This window comes from Equus quagga, chromosome 13 (genome assembly GCF_021613505.1).
Source record: "Equus quagga isolate Etosha38 chromosome 13, UCLA_HA_Equagga_1.0, whole genome shotgun sequence".
NCBI classification, from domain to species: Eukaryota; Metazoa; Chordata; class Mammalia; order Perissodactyla; family Equidae; genus Equus; species Equus quagga.
Window position 1 is genome coordinate 10181873 of NC_060279.1, and position 24208 is coordinate 10206080.

Sequence of the window (24208 nt, forward strand, 5' to 3'; positions counted from 1 at the left end):
GGTGACAGATGTTAAATAGACTTATTGTGGTGATCGTTTTGCAATGTATACAAATATTGAGTTGTTATGTTGTACATATGAAACTAATATAACATTATATGTCAATTATACCTTAATAAAAAGAAATAAACAAAATGCTTCCACTTCCAGAAAAAAAAAGAGAAACAAACAAACAAAGAAATGATAGATGTTCTAAAGGGGAATGTAAAAAAAAAGATGAGAAAATGCTTTTCGTGTATTTTTGATTTGGGTTTTTGATACCTCAGTATAGGAGAACCAGAGGAACGCTGGTATTCTTTATTGTTTTCTTATTATGTAAATCAAATAGATTTTCTTTTCGAATAAAATTCTATGTTAAAAAAAGATACAAAACATTTATATCACCTCGAAAAGTTCCCTAATGCTCCTTTGCAGTCAATCCCCCCACCCGTTCCTGACCACAGGCAACCACTTATGTTCTTTCTGCCATTATAGATTATTTTATAGAATTTAATATAAATGGATCATACATTATGTACTTTCGGCTTCTCTCATGCAGCACACTGCTTTTGAGATTCATCTATGTAGTTGAGTGTTTCAGTAGTCCTTTGTTTTGTATTGCTGAGTATTGCATTGTAATGTCACGAACTTGGATGTCGTATTTCATTACCATTTAGTTAAAATATTTTCTAATTTCATGGAGATTTCTTTGACCTATCACATTTGGTGACTTCTGAGTTATTTTTTGGTATTGATTTCTAGCTTACTTTCATTGTAGTCAAAGAACATCCTCGTTATGATTTCAAAACTTCTGAAATTTGTTGAGACTTGCTTTATGACCTGAATATGCTCTATGGTGTTGATGAGATAAACTTTGTAATCATGCTCTTCTAATCTTCCTTATAGCTGCTGGTTTTTGTGTGTTTTTTTTCCTGTTCTATCAGTTAGTGATGAAATTGTGCTACAATTCCCAACTATGATTTTGGACTTGTCTGTTTTTCTTTTTCGTTCTGTCAAATTTTGCTCTATGTATTTTGAGGCCACGTTATAAGTGCATACAAATTTAATATTATTATGTCTTTGTGTCACATTAACCTTATTATCATTATAAAATGCCTTTCTTATTGCTGGTGTGTACTTTGATGTAACTGTGGCCACATTAGCTTTATTTTGCATTGTATAACTTTTAGTATCTTTTTACTTTCAGTTGAGTCCGTATATTTAAGGTGTGTCTCTTTAAGCATCTTATAATTGAGTTTTGTCTTTTTAAATAGCCCTACAATCTTTTCTTTTTATTGGGGTACTGAGTATATTTACATTTAACGAACTTACCGACATATTTGATTTTAAATTTTTTATCTTACTATTTGTGCTCTATATGTCTCAGCTGTTATTTGGCTTTTTTGTTTTTCCATTTTCCACTTTCCACTTTAAGTATTAGTTACACAGTTTTTATACTTTGAGTGGTTACCCTAGAGATCACAACATACATTTTTGGCTTATTAGGATCTACCTTAGATGAGTACTTTGATCACTTCCTGGAGAATGCAAGAACTTACATCTCTTTATGGAGTTACATACATCACTATTCTGCTTGTTGTCCTATTATTGTCGTGTATTTAATTCTGAATCAACACTCCCCCCAGTAGACACATGGGATATTATTTTTTTTGTTTTAGACCATCAGTACTCATTTAGACTTTATGTGTTTCTGTTTATCTGTTCTTACATAGAACACTATTTATCTGTTCTTGTGCTCTTCATTTCTTCCTGCATTGCTTGCTTCCATCTGGGATCATTTCCTTCTTCTTGAAGAACTGTCTTTAATATTTAGTGAAAGTCTGCTGGTGAAAATTCTTTCATTTTTTATTTGTCTGAGAGCCCCATCATTTTGTCTTTATTTTGAAAAGATATATGTATTTGGTATAAAGTTCGAGATTGGCAGGATTTTTGCCTATTGTATTAAAGTTGTTATCTTAGGGCCGGCCCAGTGGTGCAGCAGTTAAGTTTGCACGTTCTGCTTCAGTGGCCTGGGGTTTGCAGGTTCAGATCCCAGGTGTGGACGTGGCACTGCTTGGCAAGCCGTGCTATTTCAGGTGTCCCACATATAAAGTAGAGGAAGATGGGCATGGATGTTAGCTCAGGGCCAGTCTTCCTCAGCAAAAAGAGGAAGATTGGCCACAGATGTTAGCTCAGGGCTAATCTTCCTCAAAAAAAACCCAAAAATAAAACAAGCAAACAAAAAAGATGTTATTCTATTGTCTTCAGGCTTCCATCATTTCTCGTGAAAGATGGCTGTCTCAATTTGATCATGGTTTCTCTAAAGGTAATTCATCTTTTTTTTTTTTTTACTTGTTTTTTTTTAATTTAATTATTTTATTGAGGTCATATTGGCTTATAACATTGTGTAGTTTCAGGTGTACATCATTATTATTATTATAAAGTGTATATTACTTTCTGTATAGGCTTCATTGTGTTCAGCACCAGTAGTCTAGTTTTTATCCGTCACCATACGTATGTGCTCCTTTACCCCTTTCACCCTGCCACCCAATGCATCTTTTTTCTCTGCTTTAAAAATTTTTTATTGATCTTTGATTTTTAACAGTTTCTTCTATGATGTACCCTAGATGTGGTTTTCATTATATTTGTACTGCTTATTGTTTATTATTGAATCTGTGGCTTGGCATAGTTTGTCACTTTCCCAAAATTCTCAGCCAGTATCTTTCCATATATTGTTTGCCTCTGTCTTGTATTCTGGACCTCCAAGTACTCATATTTTAATATGTCCCTTATGTCTTACCCTATCTTAAAAATTTCCATTCTTTTTGTGTATTTCTTATCTGGATATTTTTTAGTAATCCTCTCTCCAATCTATTGAATTCTTAACTTTGGTCGTTTTATTTTTCAGTTCTAGAATGTCCATTTGGTTCTTTGAAAAAATAGATTCCACTTCCTTTGTGAAATTATTTTTTTCTTTTGTTTTCTTGAACAGATTAGTCATAATTATTTTAAAGTCCAAGTCTGATAAAGTCTAATATCTGATAACCTATTAATATATTCCTATTGTCTCTTGTTTCTTGATTTTATTCACTCATGTTTTCTTTTATGCTTGATTGTTTTTAATAGAATCCTGGATCTTATGTATGAAAAATTATAAGGGCTTTGGATGGTCTTATTTTACTCCAGAGCAGATTCAGTGTTCCTCTGGTGGGAAGATGCAGTATGGTGGATCCCTTTCACCCAGTTTTGGCTATTTCTTGCCTTGAGGGTGAGTCCCTTCCAGGATCTCAACTAAAAGCCTGAGGTGTTTACTAGGGACCTTCCCTTTTGGTGGGCCTACACTTTAATTTATGTGTCCTTGACACTATGAAACCACTGAAATCTCTACTTAGTTATTTTGATATTCTTGCAGGCCACTTTTTCCAAAATTTCCCTTTCTATGAGATATTATTTAGTCCCCATGAGGAAATATGCAAGATCAAATTTTCACAATGTTTTCCTCAAACTTTTCAGTAGACAAGTTATTGGTTAATAGTTTCAGATTTTCTGGAGGAAAGGGGAAATTTTCATTGATTCTCTTGCTTACAGTGGGATAAAGAGGGTACCAGCTTAGCATACTGATAAATCCTAATCTCTCAGAGTAAGAATTTAATTATTTTCCTCCCTTTAAATCACTCATTTCACATTTTTCCATTTTAGAAAAATTGTCTAATTCTGCTTCATTGCCAAGGACAATTATGTTTATAGCCATTTAGAATTGCAAGTGCATGCTCACACATATACATATACATGTAAAGAAATCTTAGCAACCCAAAATTGAAAATGGGTGTGTGTGTGTATTTGGGGTTAACTTTGTGCTTAGCTTTTGCTTATAATATTTCAAAAATATTTTCTACATTTGTTAATATCACTAAAGTCATACATGAGGAATTATTTTGGGGTTGTATTTTTTTAGTTCTCTTAAATATATAATATTAATAGGATAGTCTTTCTATGAGTCAGAGCTCAACTGAGAAGATATGATGTTGTTTTAAATACAAATTTTTCTTCTGAAACTGTTAACAATAAAAAGGTCAGGTTTGTGAAACTGGAGTCCTGGAAAGAGAATGAGTGATTTGTAATGCTGTTGAGAGTCTCTGAAGAGATTTTAAAAATTTCTTTATGTGCTTGGTCCCATAAGAGCTTTTCTTGAATTAGCTTTATAGTTTCTGTGGAACCTGTAGTCTTTCAACGGAAAGGCTAATTGAAGCCATCACACTATTACTAGAATAAAGAAGAAAAAGGGTGGGATTATGAGGATGATAAAAACTCATAAAATTAGAATACAGGGGTTAGTGTGTATCCTAAGGGTTTGATTGTAGTCACTATTTTTAGAAAACAACGTTACTCTTTGAGGAAGAGAATAAAAGTGATATTACTTTTTAAAATAGAAAAGGAAAAACAAAATTAACCTGCAAAGACATAGCGAAAGGAACCCTCAAATAAAATGCTACTCATGATGCTTCCTGAATTTATGATTTTTCTCAAAATAGAGATCTATTTCTACACTAGATTCAAATGCCTTAAATATCCTTAACAATAAACTCTCAGTTCTTCCTGAGTGGATTAATTATAGAATTATGGGGACTTATTTCCTCTTTACTGATTGTTATACAGTTGGCAGTGTCTTTATAACTTTGAAGCCTTGAAGCCTTTTCCTTAACCAGACCTTTTCCTGCATTTTTTAAAGACCTAGGAAGAGTGTGAATCTAAATTGCTCTCCTCCTCCTTCCCATCTGTTCAAATCTTACTTGCCCACCTCTCTTGTGAAGCTTGTCCTACCCACTTCTACCCACAATGATTTACAGATTAAAGATACTCTATAAAATTTAGATTATTATAATGAATTATGTTTTGAACATTATCTGATTAAGTCTTTCCTGCAGTGTGTTCAGTCTCTAAGGGAAGAGGCTATCTCTGACAGTTTTTTTCTTTGTTTCAGAGAGTAGAGTGCAGTATCAGTTACCTGGTGTCAGTATAATTAACTCTATGGTCTTGACTTGATGAAACTGACTGTGTTAATCCAGATCCCCTAAGAAGCCTGTCACCAAGACAGGATTAAATGTGTAAGAAATGTATTAGGGGAAATGCATGTAAGAGAAAATAGGGAGGATGCTGGGAGAGTCATTGGACCACAATGTTAGTCCAACCCCAAGAGAAGAAGGAAGGTTAGGTGGAAGTGTCTTAGACTGTAGTGCACTTTTCTGAGGAAAGTTTGGCAAGGCAAATGGGAATCCTCAGCCAGAGTTGCCTGTGAGGTCCCACTTCTCCCAGAAGCTGATCTGCTTTAGTATTCTTGCTGTGGTAAGTTTCCCAGTTTTTGCCAAGAGGTTGTGTGTGTGTATTTGGGCATGCCTTCATTACTCAGTCAGCCAGTTGATAACTCTGTCTTGCATTCACTTCCTGTTTGTGTAGATCCTTAAGGTCAGCTTGAGGTAAGAGCTTAGAGTCTTCTCAGGCCTTTCCTGAACATGCACAAAGCCTTGGGCATCTGTCCAGCCTTACACATGTTTGTAGTCCTCTAGATTCTCAGAAATATTTCTGAGTCTTTCAAAGCCCTGATAGACATCTCATTCCTCAGCTTTTCCTTTTAAGCCTTTTGGTTAGTCTATATTGTCTGCTCTAACTTTTATCCACCACCTCAGGCAGTCACAAAATTAAACAATTGCCTGTAATTATTTTTGACAAATGCCCCTGGGGAAAAAGCCTTTTCACGTTGAGTGAGCTTTGCAAGTGGAGTGTTCGGGAACCGCTAGACAGGTCAAATAATGATAATTCTCTGGGAATGATTCTTTGCAGGAGCTCTAGCCTCATTTTGCTCCCTCTGATGGTTACTAGGCTGTTTGTTTTCACTGCAGATGCAGGCTGTTAGTTTTCAAGGTCATCACAGAGATGCAGAGCAGGGAGTGGAACTACGGCAAGTTAAAAATGCCACAACGTTTCCTATTCTTACAGAGATTAAGTTATTTTTCTGGAATAATGTTCCTCAGGCTGCTGCAAACCTTTGGTCAATTTCTGGAGCTCTAAAAAAGTTGATTAATAACAATTTTTGCCATTTTTCCTGATGTTATGGAGGAGCACATTTTCAGAGCTCCTTACTCTGCCTTTTTTGTTGATGTCACTGTTCATATTTTTTACATCTGTTTGTATATGTTGAAAAGCAAAGATCCGTAGGAATACTTCAAATTCTAATCCAACTCCCTTCTCCGACAATGAGAAATCTAGCTCCCATTATCCTTAATATATTTATCCATTTGATCAACATCCCTGTGTGTAACCAATCTCCCATTGCTGCTGCCACTCCTTTCTTGCGCACATCCCTCCTTACCATGGTCAGGCTGTGATACCCTGTGCCAGAATGTTGCCCTGCACGTATTTCTCCTTCTCCTGTCAGGCACTGATTTCCTATTCTTGGCCACCCACTTCCCCAGATGGATGGCCTTGCCATCCTGATTAGGGTTTGATACCCCATACCAGGCCACCTTTCTGTGTCATGTCTGTCTTTCTCTGCTTCATGGCTTCAGGAAGGGAATGGGAAGCTTAATGACTTTTTGAAGATGAATTTCATTATCCTTTCTGTCCATGAGTTTTACTTGTGAGAGTTTGTAAAGATGTCTTAGACTTAAATTGGAATATCAGGCTTCAATGAGTTTTAAAAAAAGGTATAACTTATGTCTCTAAACAAATTGTTAGAGGTTTTTTTTTAGCATTTGTAGAAAACTGATCATTCTCAAGAAGTCAGTGACCCTAAGAATCGATAAGAATTTTAGTAATGAGTAAGATCCCCTCCAGACAACTCTGTATTCATCTTGATAGATGGCTCAAATCAGGTATTTGGAAGAAGGACATAGTAATCCTACTTGACATCAGCCTGTCATTGCTACCATTTATTCAGCACTTCACTATATGCTAGGCATATACTCAGAGAAACTTATGTGGTGGTTTCTATTGTTATCTTTGTGTTATAGATGAAGATTCTGCTCCTCTTTATCAGAAAAGTCCTCAAAAGATTTATCTATACTTATTGTAACCAATTCCTCTCCTCCAGCTCTTTCCTAGACTCATGTCAGTCAGGATTTTACCTGTACCACTGCACTGCACTGAAAATGGTCCGGTTAGAAACAAATACATTCCAAATCATAAATTATCATCATGGTCTTATTCATCTCAATCAGTAGTAACTCCATTCTTCCAGTTGCTCAGGCTAGAAACCTTGAATTGTTCTTGAATCTCCTTTCTTTCTCTTACGCTACATGTTGAGAAAGTGACAACTGTAATCTACCACCAGGAGCAGCAGTCCCAGGATGTCAACCCAGACAGGACTCACACAGGCACGGGATGGAACAGGGCTTTACTCTCATAGAAAAGAGAAGCAGCAAGATCAACTTCGACAGAGTGTCAGTCCCGCATGGCAAGCGAGTCAACCCTGCAGCTGTCGCAGGGAGAGGGTCTGCACATACCCTCTTGTGCTGCAGATGAAGGATACTGTGCCCCCCTCGCCAAGAACCTAGATAGCAGTGGGATTGGCCAGGTGCCATATGACACACACACTTACACAGAATGAAGAAGTACAGGCAAGCTTGGAACAGGGAAAGATATTCCCAAACATGGTGATAAGCCTAGCTCCGGCTGTGAGGGCTCCTTGTCTCCCACAGGAAGAAATGTTCCAGGCCCGTGGTACACTCTTTTGCAACCATGCAAAGGTTAACAGGCTGTGCGTGACAGCGTTTCACAATACCACACATCTAATCCATTAGGAAATCTTTTTGGCCCTATCTTGAAAATATATCCAGAATCTAACCATTTCTCACCATTTCCGCTGCAGGCACCCTGACCTGAACTACAATTATCGACCTGGTCTTCCTGCTTCGGTGGCTTTGTCTTTCATTCATTGTAAAAGCCAAAGTCCTTATAGTGATTTACAAGGCTGTAAACTTCATGTATTACTATTCTCTCCATCATGCATTCTGCCCCAGCAATACACGCCAGACTTGCTCACGCTTCATAGTCCTTGCACTAGCTGTTCCCTGTGCTTGGAACACTCTTCTCCTAGAGATCTACTTGGCTTGTTTTTTTACCTCTCTTGACTCCTTGCTCAAGTGTTACTTTCTCGGTGTGGCCTGCCATAAGCACCCTGCTTAAAATTGCAATATGCTCTGAACCCAGCACTCCTCAGCCCCTTTCCCGGCTTTACTTTTTGCCTTTGTACTTATTACCTTCAAATGTACCTACCTATGTATGTTTTTATTTAGGCCATTGTCTTTTCTCACTAGAAAATAAGCTTTATGAGAGCAAAGGTTCTTTTGCCCGTTTTGTTCACTGCTTAGACCAGTCTTTCACATAGTAGACTCTCAATTAATATTTGTTGCCTCAAAGCAATTGAAACTTAGGGAAATGAAATAATTCTGGTAAGTGGCAGAGCTGGAATTTGAAGTGTTTGGTATTCAGATGCCCTATCAGAAAACTTTTAAGTAAATTTTTTAGATTTTAGAGTACTTTACTATTAACAGGTTACTCTCCTGGGCACTATTGTTAGGGGCTAATGTTGTTATCTAGGCTAATCTTAGTGCCTCATAACTATATTGTTAGTTTTATGGGAAACACATGCTGACTTTCAAAGAAAATACTGGAAAACGAACTGTTCATCACCACAAACTACCTGTACTGCATACTAAAGGAGTAAGAAAACGTGTCATTGGTAATGATTCTGAAGACTTGGGGTAAAAGGAATATAATGACGAATATTGAGTGCTGAATATTTTTAATAGAAATATTGATTTATAACCAAATTTTAAAAGTTTAAATTGTAGTATGGGAATACATCTACATTCATTTTTCATTTACTTGATTTTTTTAATGCCTGTGGCTCTTCTTGAAACTAGTTCATTATTTTAATCAATAACAATTTTGGTTTTATTACTTAAAAGCACTTTGTATTGATTGCTTTTCGTAGGCTAATTCAGAAATAAATGATTTCAACTTAATTCTAGATGTGGATATGTGTGTGTGTGTGTGTATCCAAAAAGATATATGTATATGTTTCCAAGAAGGTAGATAGATATGGATATTTCTCCAAGAGAATACACACACACACATGCACACGTATGCAGTCGATCCTCACTATTCATAGATTCCATATTTGCAAATTCTCCTGCTTCCCAAGATGTATTTGTAAGTCCGAAACATTATCGACTCAGTGCTTTTGTGATCATTTACTGATGTGCCTTTGTACCATGTGGAAATATTTGAATCACCTGATGCACACGTCCCAAGTTCAGATGAAACCAGGTGATGCTCTGCCTTCTTGTTTTAACTCTCATATTGTAAGCAAATGTCCTTTTTGCAGTATATGTTTTATGCCATGTCTTATGTTTTTGGTAGTTTTGGTATTGGTGATTTTGCTGTTTAAAATGTCCACCAAGTGTAATGCTGAATTGCTGTCTAGTGTTGCTAAGCACAAGAAGGCTGCGATGTGCCTTACAGAGAAAATACGTTTGTTAAATAAACTTCACCTGGGCATGAGTTATAGTGCTGTTGACCATGATTTCAATATTAATGAATCAACAATAAATATTAAATAAGGTATCATTAAATAGAAACACACATAAAACAAGGTTATGTATTGATTGGTTGCCAAAAATGTGACCAGAGGCTCGCTGAAGCCTAAGCCTCTGTATCCCCTAGAGGCAGTGATTCAATATCTGCCAATTCACTGTTTGCAACAACTTTATAGAGCATAACTGCTGCAATAACAAGAATCTATTATACTGCTTCTTGGAGTTTTCTCCAAGAAGAGTAGTTTTTATTGGTTATTTGTTTCACCATTTTAGTCATTATATGAAGCTCCAATGAAACCTTGATGCGGGTCTTTCATATATTTATATTCTAGTGATGTCACCCAAATTGAAATGGTGACGCAAACCATTGAATGACAGATTACTAACAAGTGGTTTTTTAATTTTTAATTAAATTTTTTAAATTAGGAAATATACATTCAAATGAATGAACATAATTTGTATTTTGATTTTTTAAAATCAATAATAGAAGTTACATCCTTGTACCTAAAACTTAGGAAATGTAGTATTACCAGTATCTTTGGATACTCCCCAAGTGATCCTCCCAGATTCAGCCTTCCCCCACTAGAGTCAGCCACTCTTAAATTTTGTATCATTCCCCTAAGTTCTTTAAAGGCATCTCTCTGATTGGTTTATGAATATTTATTGGCTACATAGCAAAAAGAAAAATTTGTGTTTTATTCTTAGTTTTTGTCACTCACATGAACTCTGCCACTTAAGTCAACAGTCATTAAGATCCAGAAGCTGCATAGTGATAGTAGCTGAGATCTTGAGCTCTGGAGCTGGGCTGCCTGAGTTTACTCCTGGCCTGAAGCTTACGAATTGGATGACCTTGAAGAAGTTATTTAACTTCTCTGTGCCTTGGTTTCTTCTTCTATAAAAGGGGGATGTTAATCGTACTTACCTCAGAGGGTTGTTGTAAGGATTAAATAAACTAATATATGTAAACACCTGGAACAATGGGTAGCAATTATTAATAAATATTAGTGGCTATTTAATAGAGAAATTAATGCTAAGAAATTCTTTGAAAGGCCACTTGTATTCTTAAGTGCTATAGTAAATAATCTTTTCTTTAAATGCTACTCAGATTTCTTTTAGATGATGAGGTGTCTTATGATTCTTGTCTCTCTGTGACCTCTTTTCACTTAGCTTATTAAGTGGCATTATTTAAAAATAGTCTTTCCTTTGTAGCTCTTTTTCTCTCTATGATTGTGTGAGAGCAGATCTCTTTTATACTTTGTAAGTAAATTTATTCCATGTATTTTATACTTGATTGTTTCCTTGATATGCTCATTTAAGGGCTACTGGTACTAAGAACAAAAATCCAAAGGCTGATTTGTTTATTTGTCTTGCCCTCGTGTTGGCAGAAGCTCATTGTGGAACTCATGAAACAGTTTATCTGTCTAATAAATGGCAAATTGCTTTATGTAAATGTCAAGCTCCTGTTACGGTGAGAAGGAGATCTGACTTAGTATTTCCTGTTCTCAGTATTGCTCTTAGATCTATATTGAAGAAAAAATGAGACGGCTCAGTATTTAGGTTGGAGTTTGGAGAAACACGTGTCATGGTTAAAACTGGTAAACTGAACTACTGTCTATCATAGACAGTAAATTAGCAAGTACATCAGTTACCTTAGCAGTACCAAGAAACTAAGTGAGGATCTGTTTTACGAGTTTGATCCATTCTTGCATGCCCGTATAGCAGCCTCTCTATCTTGCTAGAGAACATCTTCTGATTTTCTTTTCATTCTTCCTGTGAATCTGAGCTTCCTTCATTTTTACCTATATGTGTGCTTGTCTGATAAAGTAATACTGTATGTTGCCCATCCCTGGGACAAAAGAGAAATACCATTCTGTATTTCCTGTACCAACCTGGTAAAAGTTTGTGTGTGAGAGAGCGTTTGGGGAGAAAGAAAGTGGTAGATGAGTCTTCAGACATAATCTAACTGTAAGACTAAAAACTTTCCTTAATGATTTTAAGTTAATTCAAGAGCAGTTGTGGTTATTGTGTATTTTGGGTTGGCAAATAAAGTGTCACTATCCTGTGGAAAATTATTTTCAAAGTTCACATTCCTATCAACGGATAACAGTTATTCACAAAGCAAGAAAAGTCAATTGTTTTCCATATTTATTTCATTAAGGGGAACTTACATTATATATAAATGTTAGCACCAACAAGATTAAGCCTTACCAACTGTCTGTAGTCAGCATGTTAATAAATAATGACATAAGAAGTTAAAACCATCCTTTCCTAAACCCAGAAGTCGTGGATTAAAAAAGATTAAGCTGCCCTTGATCACAGTGTCATTTCTCTTAAGGATATGGAGTCTTATCCTCCATCTCTATTGAACCCCAAGGCAAATCAGAATGTAGGCCCTCTCGTCTTTCATGAACCCAAACACATGAATGTTTAGGAAGAAGAATTCTGCACAGACTGAATCTAAGTGATTGTCTTAGTCTGTTTGGGCTGCCATAACAAAAATACCATTCATCGCCTGGCTTAAACAACAAACGTTTATTTCTCAAGCTCTTAAAGCTGGAAGTCTAAGATCAATGTGCTGGCAGATTCGATGTCTCATGAGGGCTCACTTTCTGGTTCGTAGACAGTCATCTTCTCTCTGTGTCCTCACATGCTGAGGTGAGGGAGCTTTCTGGGGTCTCCTTTATAAGGACACTAATCCCATTCATGAGAGCTTACCCTCATGACCTAATCACCTCCCAATGGCCCCTCCTCCAAATACCAGCACATTGGGAATTAGGTTTCAACATATGAATTTTGGGGGAACACAAACAGTCGATAGCAGTGATGTAATAAAGATATTAAGGGTACAGACTCTATTCTCAGACAGGTTTGAGTCCCAGCTCTAGCTATGTGATCTTGCTCAAGTTAATTATCCTCTCTAAATCTCACTTTTCATATCTCATAGACTTTGTTAGGACTAATTGAGAACATGGAAAAGCACTTAGCACAGTGTCTGCCACATAATAAAGAAGTCAAGCTGTCTCATGCCTTTGTACATGCTCTTCCAAGCAGCATGCCTGAAGAATCTCCATACTCTTCCCTCAAGATTGTGAGGCCGGGGGCCGGCCCGGTGGCGCTGCGGTTAAGTGCGCACGTTCCACTCCGGCGGCCCGGGCTTCGCCAGTTCGGATCCAAGGTGCGGACATGGCACTGCTTGGCAAGCCATGCTGTGGCGGGCATCCCACATATAAAGTAGAGGAAGATGGGCACGGATGTTAGCTCAGGACCAGTCTTCCTCAGCAAAACGAGGAGGATTGACAGCAGTTAGCTCAGGGCTAATCTTCCTTAAAAAAAAAAAAAAAAAGAATGTGAGGCCAAGTTTTCAGCAGTTCTGGTCATATCCTCTTCTTTAAGATTAAGACAACATCACCTTGTCTGAGATGACTTCCTTGCCTTTAACTCTACTCCTTGCACTATGACCTGATTACCTATCCTTTCCCTCTGAGCTTTCATGTATCCATCAGCACTTCTCTCACTGTGCACTTTTTCATTGTACATGCTAAACTTTTCTTCAAGACTCTGAGCTGAGGAGCATGGACTATGATCATCTTTGTTTCCATCTCACTAAGTACAGTGTTTGAGGCATAATAGGTGCTTAGTAAATAATGTCTTGGTGAATGAATATGTAAAGTACTTTTGGAGATGTGGTATATATACAATGAAATACTACTCAGCCATAAAAAAGATGAAATCTTGTCATTTGCAACAACATGGATGGACCTTGAGGGTATTGTGCTAAGTGAAATAAGTCAGAGAAAGACGAATACCATATGATTTCACTCATATGTGAAAGATAAACGCACACACACATAGATACAGAGAACAGATTGGTGGTTACCAGAGGGGAAGGGAAGTAGGGGGAGGGCAAACAGGGTCGGGGGCACATTTGTATAGTGATGCATGGCAACTAGACTTTTGATGGTGAACACGATTGTAGTCTATACATAAATTGAAATGTAGTGATGTACACCTGATATTTATATAATATTATAAACCAATATTACCTCAATAAAAAAGAAAAAAAATATTCTTGGGGACCCAGCCAAAAGAGTAGTCTACAGTCCAGAGCAGAGAGAAGAGACAGAGTATAGCCACAGTTTTTTTCCCTCGGAACTATTATGAAAATTTTCAAATATATGGAAAAGTTCAAAGAATTGACTATCCATAAACCTACCACCTATATTCTACAATTAATCTTGTTATATTTTCTTTATCACAGATCTATCCTTTTATCTACCCCTCCATTCAATTAATCAGTCCATTTTAATAGTTTAGGACATTTCAAAGTAAGTTGCAGACATTTGTATACCTTACACCTAATACTGCAATATGTATATTATTAACTAAAGTTCAATATTTGCTAACTTTTTTTTTGTAGGTACAATTTACTTTCAGTGAAATGCACGAATATGATGAACTATTTCATTAATTTTGACAAATGCAAACACTTGTGTAATCCAAGATACAAAAGTTTCTTCCTGTCTGCTCAGTTAATCCCTGATCTTTCCCCCAGAAGCAATCTTTGTTTTGATTTTTTTAAACCGTACATTACTTTGCCTTGTTATAGAAATTTATATAAGTGGAACCATAGAGTGGAATCATTTTCATGTAAGATGTTCACACAGCATAACAGTTCTAAGATTCTTCCATGTTATGGGTATAAGTGATTCATTACTTTTTGTTGCTGAAGAGTGTTTCATTGTATGAATATACCACAGTTTGTTTGTGCATACTTTCTCCTGGTAAGATCTCAGCTGCTTCCTGTTTGGGGTTGTTATAAATAAAGCTGTTGGGAATACCTCTTAACCCTATATCAGTCTTCTTGTGTACATTTGCATTCATTTCTCTTGGGTGAATACACAGATATGGAATTGCTGAGTCATAGGGTAGGTGTGTATTTAGTTTTATAAGAAACTGCCAAACAGTTTTACAAAGTAGTTTTACTATTTTACATTCCTACCCACAGCGTTTCGGAATCCAAGGATGCTAACATTTGGTGTTATCAGTCTTTTTTACCTTCACTTCTGGTGGCTATGTCATAATATCTCATTGTGGCTTTAATTTCATTTTAATTTAATGACTAATGATGTCAAACATTTGGCCATCTTCTTATTGGCCATTCATAGATTTTCCTTTGTGAAGTATCTTTTCACATCTGTTGTCCATTTTAAAATTGAGTTGTTTGACATTGAGTTGTAGGAGTTCTGTTATATACAAGACCTTTTGCAGATATGTTTGCAGTATTTTCCCAGTCCATAGTTTATCTCTTTTTCTTAATGGTGCCCTTTCATCAGTGGAGGTTTTTAAAATTTTGATGATGTCTACTGTACCAGTTTATTCTTTTATAGTTAGTGCTTCTGTGCCCTGGCTAAGAAACCTTTCCCTTCATGAAGTTACAAAGATATTCTACGTTTTCATTCACTGGCTTTATAGTTTTAGTTTTATGTTTAGGACTATGATACATCTGGAATTAATTTTTGTGTAAAGGTGAGGTAGGTAGGGATCCAGGTTCATTTATTTCCCCCATGTGGATATTCAATCTTTCGAGCACATTTGTTGAAACAATTTTCATATATTTACATGTTTGCATATATAAACAATTTTCCTTTTCTCATTGTATTATCTTGGTAGCTTTGTTGAAATCAAATGGTTCTACTTCTAGACTTCTTTTGTTTATTGATTATTTCTCTATCCTTATATATCAGTTTTACACTGTCTTGAATACTTTAATTTTCCAGTAAGTATAGTAAGGGCTTCTGTTCTGTTACTCTCTTTCTTCTAGAATTTTCACTCTTGCTTTCTAGCTGTTATGGTCACCCCAACCTGTTCTCTGGTTCTTCAAGCCAATAAGACTACAGTTTTATATATAAGTTTTAACCATCCACTGTGGTACCACTGGTGCCTGACCTCTGGCAAAAGCCATAAAGAATGGGAATTTTATTACTGAATGTCATTCTATTCTTCCAAGTTTATGCTCCCCTCCAGTTTCTGCCTGCTTTCGTTTAGCTCTTCCGTGCCTTCAGTTAGCTGTTTTATACATTTGTCCAGACATAGTTTAAATTTGTTACCAGAGGGAAGGTTGGTTCAATAGGAGCCACTCCTCCATTACAGAAGTGGTACCCAGATTGTTTGTAAAAGTTGGACTGAGTAGGCATCTGGCCAGAGAAGCAATTAAAGTGAGGAGTAGCGAGAGGTATGGTGCAAAGAGAGGCAAGTTTTGAGTAGAGGGAAGGATTCGGTTCAGCTAGTTAGAGAAGGCTCAGACTAAACCTAGCAGTGCTTGTAAGAACTCCAAGGGAAAGAACTTGCTAGAACACTGTGTTTTTCAAACTGCGAATCATAGATAAAATTAATTTATTAGGTGGCCTCTGAAAAGTCACATTTGCTGCTAACCTAACCCCAAACCATAAAACAAGTAGAAAGTAAGATCAATGCATTACTAATTTACACTTTTATCCTTAGCTCTCTAGTTAGAGAATAGTCTGTGGAGTTCCTGAATCATACCTTCTCTGTCTGATGTATCGTGGACCTTCATTTTCTATTGAACCTCTCTTGTAACAGAAATGATTTATATAAATAGGACATTTCTCAATAAATGTTCGATATATGTTTATAAAGATGGATCAAACATTTGTCCAAGTCATGTTAGGGTTGTTGAAGTATAATTGACTTTTGGAGATCCACAGTTGTAAGGAATCCTCAACTTAGACATCTTTCATGGGGGAAGGCAGAGCCTTGAAAACATATCACTCACGTAACATGCTGTCTTATCAACAAATCCCAGAGTTCCTTGTTCGTGGAGAAGGAAATGACAGATTACCATCAGGAATGGTCCAAATACGGATAGTATTAGAAGCTTTCCTCTCATTCTTCATTTTTTGTTCCTTTTCTCTTCTCTCTTTAATCCTTATTCCACCCACTAATTCACACACACACACACACACATATACACATATATCCATGAGCTCTGGATAATAAAAGTACAAATTAACCAATCAAAAGTATAACTGTATAAATCAGAGAAAATTAAATAAGTAAAAGGATGTTAATCCATCTTTCAATTTTTAAAATTAAGCAGAGCTCTGGAAACTGGTGATAATGAAGAAAAGCTCCTTTCAGATTCATTAGGTAATGATTCCATGATCTAATTTTTCTCTCATTAGAAGAGTGTGATAATATCATCATTAGCAGAAGAAGGTTAAAAGAGAATAGTAGTACTTCAAAAGACACCATTAAGAAATGAAAAGGCAAGCCACAGACTGGGAGAAAATACTGGCAATATGTATGTCTGAAAATGGACTTGTAAACAGAATGTATAAAGAACTACCATGAATCAACAATAAGATGAACAATTTAGTTAAACAAATGAGCAAGAACTTGAAGAGACAGTCACAAAAGAATATATATCCATTGCCTAAAAGCACATAATAATATGCTCTACATCATCAACCATGAGGGAAATCAAGTCAAAACCACAGGAATTAATAAAAGAAAAAAGACTGGAAATAGCAAATATTGACAAGGGTATGAAGCAGTGAGTACTCTTTTACTTTTCTGGTGTGAGTATAATAATTGTACAACCACTTTGAAAAACAGTTTGGCAATTTCTTATAAAATTAAACATACACTTATCATCTGAACCCTGAACCTCCACTCTTAGGTATTTACCTAAGGAAAATGAAAACCTATTTCTACAAAAAGCCTTATGTATACATAGCAGCTTTATTCATACTGGCCCTAAACTGGAAAAAATCCAAATGTTCATCAACAGGAGAGTGGATAAACAAATTGTGGTATGTTCACCCAGTGGAATACTACTCAGCAATTAAAAGGAATGAACTACTAATGCATTCAACAACATGGAAGAATCTCAGAAACATTATACTGAATGAAAGAAGCCAGACACAAAAAAGTATATATGATTCCATGTATATGAATTTTTTTTAAATGCAAAATTTGTAATATATTATGGTAAAAATCAGATCAGTGGTTCCCTGGGGTGAAGGTAGTTTGACTGCGAAGAGGCATGAGAGACATCCTGGAATGGTGGAAATACTCTTTAATGATGGGGTTATATAAATGATTCAACTCAAAGAATTGTGCAGTTAAAATGTATGTATTTCACTGAATACAAGCTATATTTCAGTAAAGCTGTTTTTTAAGTGAAAAAAAAAGAGTTCCAGACCCTGTCCTCTGACCACCTTGGCATATGAGAGGTTCCACACTTACTCTCCCTGTGGTAACCCTTCCTAGTTATCTTTGATAACCATTGCCCTGGGCAGAGACAATTTTTATGTTCACAAAATCATAATGCCTTGTATTAAGCACATTAAGTGAAATCCCCTCGCTAAAATGAAGCACAGTACATAGATGGAATACATGACCAAGACTCAACCAGCACAACTGGGATGCTTGTCTTTTAAAGATAAATGTGGGAGCACCTGAATGAATTTTTTTCTTCTGAGTCAGAGGTCAGTAAACTATGGCCCATGCTGTCTGCTTTTGTACTGCCTTTGAGCTATGAATGGTTTTTGTATTTTAAGGTGTTGTTTTTTAAAACAATATTCAACAGATATGTAAGTATCCCTCAAAACCTAAAGTATTTATTATTTGGACTTTTACAGAAAATGCTACTAATTCCTATCTTTTACTCTTTGGTTAGCACACTCTGCCTGCTGTAACTAATTCAACTTCCTAAAAACTTATGCAGGGTATCTTTTTTAAAAAGTATAATGTCAGCAGTTTGAAGTACTAATTAGTATGTATTAAGCATATGGCCTTATATCCTTTCCTCTGAAGACTAAGGTGAATATTAAGTTGAATGGTATGGCAGCTGCTTCTCAAGGAGTACTATATTTCCTATGAATGGGCCTCTGGCTGTATACCAGCTGACCTGGTTAGAATGATGTTAAAGATGGTGAATAGCCAGAACACCTGTGATGGTGGGTGCATATGTACCATAAGGCGGGCTTTCAGCCATTCTACAAAAAGTTCAGGGCAATGCTAAATGTTTCTGGTTTGCCTCAGTGGTATAGGTGGGAGGAGTCATTTTTACCCTTCAGCCTTCTGGAAAGTGGGAGAGTAGTTTAGAAGATCTTTGAAAACTTCCAGAGGTTACAGAGGGTAACTTTTTGTCTGTTAGTTAGGGAATCTGCGCTATACTTTCAATATCATTGATTTCCCTCGTATGATGCATTTGAACTCCCACATCAACTCTAGAACCTTCCCACCGTCTTCCACCCTTTGCTTCTGCCTCCCATGATCTCATTTGCCTAACCATAAACCATAAACTTTTAAAGTTAAACTGTAAACTTTTAAAGTTAGTTTAGGTGCTCTGAGCATCTCTTTATTCCAAATTCTAAAGATGAACCTGGGCATAATGGGACACTAGAGCTGCTTTAGGAAATGTGCAGCCTCTTTGAGGGATCCTACTGTGCTTATGGCTTACACATCCAAGTTGAAAGATCAGTGGGATTGTGGTCGACAGCCCAGGGACAAGAGCAAGCAGCAGCCTGATGTGAGCTAACACTTAAGTTAAAATCTGTGAAGGTTTAAAATATTTTTCTCTTCATCTTTTCTCTAGGCCTACTCTGTCTACGATGAAGACATTGGGTATTGTCAAGGACAGTCTTTTCTTGCTGCTGTACTGCTGCTGCATGTAAGTAATTTTCCATGTAATAAATGGCATGGAGCTGCCAAGTTTATTTTACTTTCTGCTTGGTTTTGTTCTTCCTTCTTATTTTCCATTTACCTGATGGAAATTACACATGGCATATCTTTTTAAAGTGTACCTTTGGTGATAAAGTAAGAGATCTGATGTCAAGAACAGGACAGTTTCTCAATAGAATTAATTTTGCTGGCTGGAAGTGGAAAATTGCTTATTTGGAGTTATTTTTAACTAGAACCCTCTAGAATTAAAGAAGTCAATGTAACTGCCCAAATATGAGCAGGAACAGGACCAGTATGGAGGAATGTGGCAAGGAAGTCTTTTATCTTTTCTGTGATTTATTTTTGTATGCTCTCTTTCCTCTCAGTCACCTTCATTTAACAGAACATTTATTGAGCATTGACTGTCAGTACTAGGCTAGGAAGTAGGATTACAAATATAAATAATTTATCATTTGTGTTCTCAAAGGCCTCATGGCTCAAGATGAGATACAGTTAATGTAGGCACATGTTTATTAATTTTATTTTTTATATGTCTTTATTGATTTTTCTCATGTTCACTAAAGAAGAATTTACAGTGTGCTAAGTGCAAGCACTACATAGAGTAAGGGAATAGAAAGGAGAATTACCCAACCCAGCTCTGCCAGAACTTTCAGGGAAGACTTTCTGGAGGAGGTGGTAGCTTTGCTAAGACATAAATGATTGAGGTTGGGGGAGGCAAGAGGGTAAAGGGAGGGAGTAGGGATTGCTAGAGAAAAGGCACAACATGAGCAAATGTATGGAAACACAAAAGGGCACAGCATATAAAGGGGACAATATGAAATTACAGTGTCCACACAGTTACTGTAGGAATTGTACGCAGGGAGAGGTATGAGGTAGAAATGATCAGAGGGGTAGGGACCAAATTCTGAAGACTTTGTAATCATGTCAAGAAATGTGGGTTTTATTCTAAAGCTAATGAGGAGCCATTGACCAGTTTGAAGCAAGGGAATGACAGTCAGATGTTCATTTCAGATAAATTCTTCTTATATGCCTGTAGAGGGTGGAATTGAAGGAACAAGCAACAGCAGAGAGACCACTTAGGAAATATCAATCTAAATAAGAGATGGAGAGACCCAGAGAAAAAGAAACAGAATTAAGAAACATGCAGAAGGCATAGGTTTTATGGATGAACTGACGAAGGAATGGTTAAAGGTAACATGTCTAGTTTTCTAGCTTTGGTGACTGGATGAACTGTGATATTTTGAGCCCAGGTAGAAAATACATCCATTGAGATTGAATGGAGGAAAAAGGTTAGGAGTTGATGATGATTTTTAAAAAAAAATTCTTTGAGTTTGAGATATTTTGGGTACATCTGAGTGAAGCTGTTCAGCAACTAATTGGATACTGGAGACTGATGCTGGGGGAGAAATCCAAGCTGAAATCACAAGAGTGGATCAGATCATCTAAGAAGAATAAATAGAGTAAGAAGAACAGGATAGCAGCCAGGAATGCCAGATATTTAAAGGGTTGATGAAGAAGAGGAATCCTGGGGCCGGCTTCAGGGCCGAGTGGTTAAGTTTGTGCGCTCCCCTGCGGTGGCCTAGGGTTCGGATCCTGGGTGCGGACATGGCACTGCTCGTTAGGCCACGTTGAGGCGGCGTCCCACATCCCACAACTAGAAGGACCTGCAACTAAGATATACAACTATGTACCTGGGGGAGGGAGGGGGTGGTTTGGGAAATAAAGCAAAAAAAAAAAAAAAGGAAGAGGAATCCTTGAAGAATTTCTGGCTTTTCATTAGGGAGGAAGCAATGTATAAAGTCAAATGCAACAGAGAGGTCCAGCAAGTTTAACATGAAAGCATTTCTTTTAGGTTTGCATTCTGGAAGTGAAGAGCAATTATATTAGAATCATGGTCCTAATTCTGATAATTTTATTTTAATATAATGATATACAATGGTTCTATTGTGATTATTCACTTTATTTGAGTGAATATGGGTCATATTACAGTTTAGCATTTTAAACCTGTAGCCCTGTTAAACACATTATAATATATTAATTAAACTTCAATGAGAAGAATATCTCTCTGAGAAATCTGTTCTGAGATTTAACAGAGGTTTACTTAATCGTAAGTTCATATTTATTTGGAAACACCTCCCCCCGAAAAAGAGAGAGTGATTTAAATAACTGGAAAACGCATATATCCGGAATTTTTTTCTATTTTATCTATTCTCCTTTTGTAAGGGTCACATGGCAAGTTGGTTGTTGTAAACTTATTCAACAAAATTGCTTCCAAAGTATGTCACAAGATGGGTAGAAATCCAGTCCAGTCTGTTAAACTTTCTATTTTGATAGAATTGTGCAGTTGTTACCATGGCTTATAAAAATAACTGGAAATATAAAAATGCCTTCAGAATCCTTGAGGAGGGATTAACTGATATTCATCATAGTGTTAACGAAGAACATATTGTAATTTTTAATTGACAGTATGTGCAATAATTCTATTAATCAGCACATTTCATTAACAGCCCAACACATCCATTAACCAATTTAAATAAGAGAAGTTAACTGTAATTTTTTCTTTTGTATATTTTTGCCTCCCTGGTTTAAACAGGTAGAAGAATACAGTCTAGCTTAAACAATTCATCAAATACACTATCTCATGTTCCAGGGAGATATGTTATTAGGGGCTTACTGACTAATTTTTTTATCAGTTACATAAGCTATTGCTTCTTTTTGCTGCCAGACGTCCTTTGGTGGCTCCATATTAATCATTGTCAGAAACTGCTTGGGATGCTGTCTTTTCCTCACCCATAGTCATTTATATTTCACATTCACTGCCTAAGAGGAAAGAAAGACCAAAAATGAAAATATATTCAAAACCAAAAGTTTAAAATTTTTGTTATCCCATGTCTAAGTAGTTTTAAGAAATAGTTAGCTTCTCTTGGTGCTTGGAAATTTCCAGATGCTTTGATTATAATTTTGTAACTTGTGGTAGTTTGGGCAGTGGAAGAATTAAGTGTTTATCACAATAGATGCTGTTGTATCTATTGATGAGATTATAAGAAATGTATCATGGGACCGGCCTGGGGGCGCGGCAGTTAAGTTTGCACGTTCCGCTTCTGCGGCCTGGGGTTCACCAGTTTGGATCCCAGGTGTGGACCTATGCACTACTTGTCAAACCATGCTGTGGCAGGCATCCCACATATAAAGTAGAGGAAGATGGGCCACAGATGTTAGCTCAGGGCCAGTCTTCCTCAGCAAAAAGAGGAGGATTGGTGGTGGATGTTAGCTCAGGGCTAATCTTCCTCAAGAAAAAAAAAAGAAGAAAAGTATCATTTACAGTTGGAGAAGAATGTTATAGCACAGATTGCTTTTAGTCTAATTATAATGTTCATCTGCCTTTGAAGTTAAATATGCAATAATAATCAGTAATATCATTATAGTATTAGTCTTTGCTTAATTGGAAGTATAATAAATAATATCCTTTTAAATATTTCATTATTTTATTTTAAAAATAGTATAAAATATTTTAGATAATTTTTAACCCAGTATATTTTTCTGACATATTTATTGTCAAGCAGCTTTAATTGTTTGTTGTCGAACATATACTTTTTTAGACCTTCAGAAAATCATGCTCCTTTTTATCGTTAAGTTACCATAGGTATAGTAATATTGACATGTATGGAAACTTTCCAATTGTAGAAAGGATTATTTTTGGGTAATCCAGAATGTTTAAAAGCACTGAAGTTTTAAAAAACTATTACTAGGCACTACTCTTTTGGAAACCAGTTTGGCTTTATCTGATAAAGAGATGCATTCCCAGCAATTTCACTCCTGGATATATACCTTAGTCATATTTTTGCACATGTGCACCTCAGTCATGTATTAGAATTGTCCCAGGATCCATGTTTATATTAGTCAACTCAACTGCTCACTATTAGAATGTCTACTATTATAATTGTAACTAGACATTAAAATGAATAAATTGTGGTATATTCATATAGTGGAATGCTCTACAGCAGTGAAATAATGTTTTACACTAAATATGTTAACATGAATGAATACTACAAACATAAGATTTAGTAAGAAAGCAAAGTATGTTTGGTATCATTTGTTATGATTCCATTTAGTATAAAGTTGAATAACAGACAAAACTAAACTCCTTTTCTAGGATGCTATATAGATGGTAAAACATAAATAACACCAATGAAGTGATTACTTTTAAAGTCAGGATAGTGATTTCTCTGAGGAGAAACTGGGAGTCATGCTTGGGAAGGGACACACATGGATCTTCAGGAGTATTGACAGTATTCTATCTCTTAACCTGTTTTTACTTCATAAGCAATTACTCATTAAAGTATACCTTTAACTTTTATGTATGTTTCTGTGTGTTGTGTTTCAACATAAAATAAGGTTTAAAAATTACGAATCCTTTATGCACCTCCCAAAAAACACAGGTTTAGGATAAGATTTAACCAATGAATTTAAGAAATGAGAAGCAGAGCTACTTCTTAGCTTTTCTGAAAATAAAGATTCCCCAGAGTCCAAGGAGACAAGATAGAGGCTTTCTACTGTGTCTTTATGTGGATATAAAAGTAAAGGTATTTGTGCCATTATATTATTTAGGACTGTGTCTGCTACATGTGACATATGCTTAACTCAAAGTAGCTTAAATTAAAAGGAAATTTATTGATTCACATAACTGGGAAGTCTAGGGCAGAGACGATTTTGACATGATTGTCATTTGACATGATTTTGACATTTTGATGTCATTTGATATCATTTGACATGATTCCAGAGTTCATATTTTGTCATCGGGAATCTGTGTCTCTGTGTCTCTGTTCTGCTTAAATCTTCTAGGCTTAATTTTATGGACAGGCCCCAAAGTGGGCAGTGTGGCTGCTGGCTTGCCCAGCTTCTTGTCCTTTCAATTTTACAACTTC

General features: G+C 36.2%; 1 protein-coding gene across 2 annotated transcripts in view; it reads left to right on the plus strand.

Moving 5' to 3' along the window:
* The window catches only part of RABGAP1L (RAB GTPase activating protein 1 like), a 666720-nt gene that overhangs the window by 367932 nt on the left and 274580 nt on the right, over positions 1-24208 (plus strand). For both annotated transcript variants that reach the window (XM_046680643.1, XM_046680642.1), the window contains exon 15: positions 19198-19272. In XM_046680643.1, the coding sequence (XP_046536599.1) occupies positions 19198-19272 (75 nt within the window). The remainder of the gene's footprint in view (positions 1-19197; positions 19273-24208) is intronic.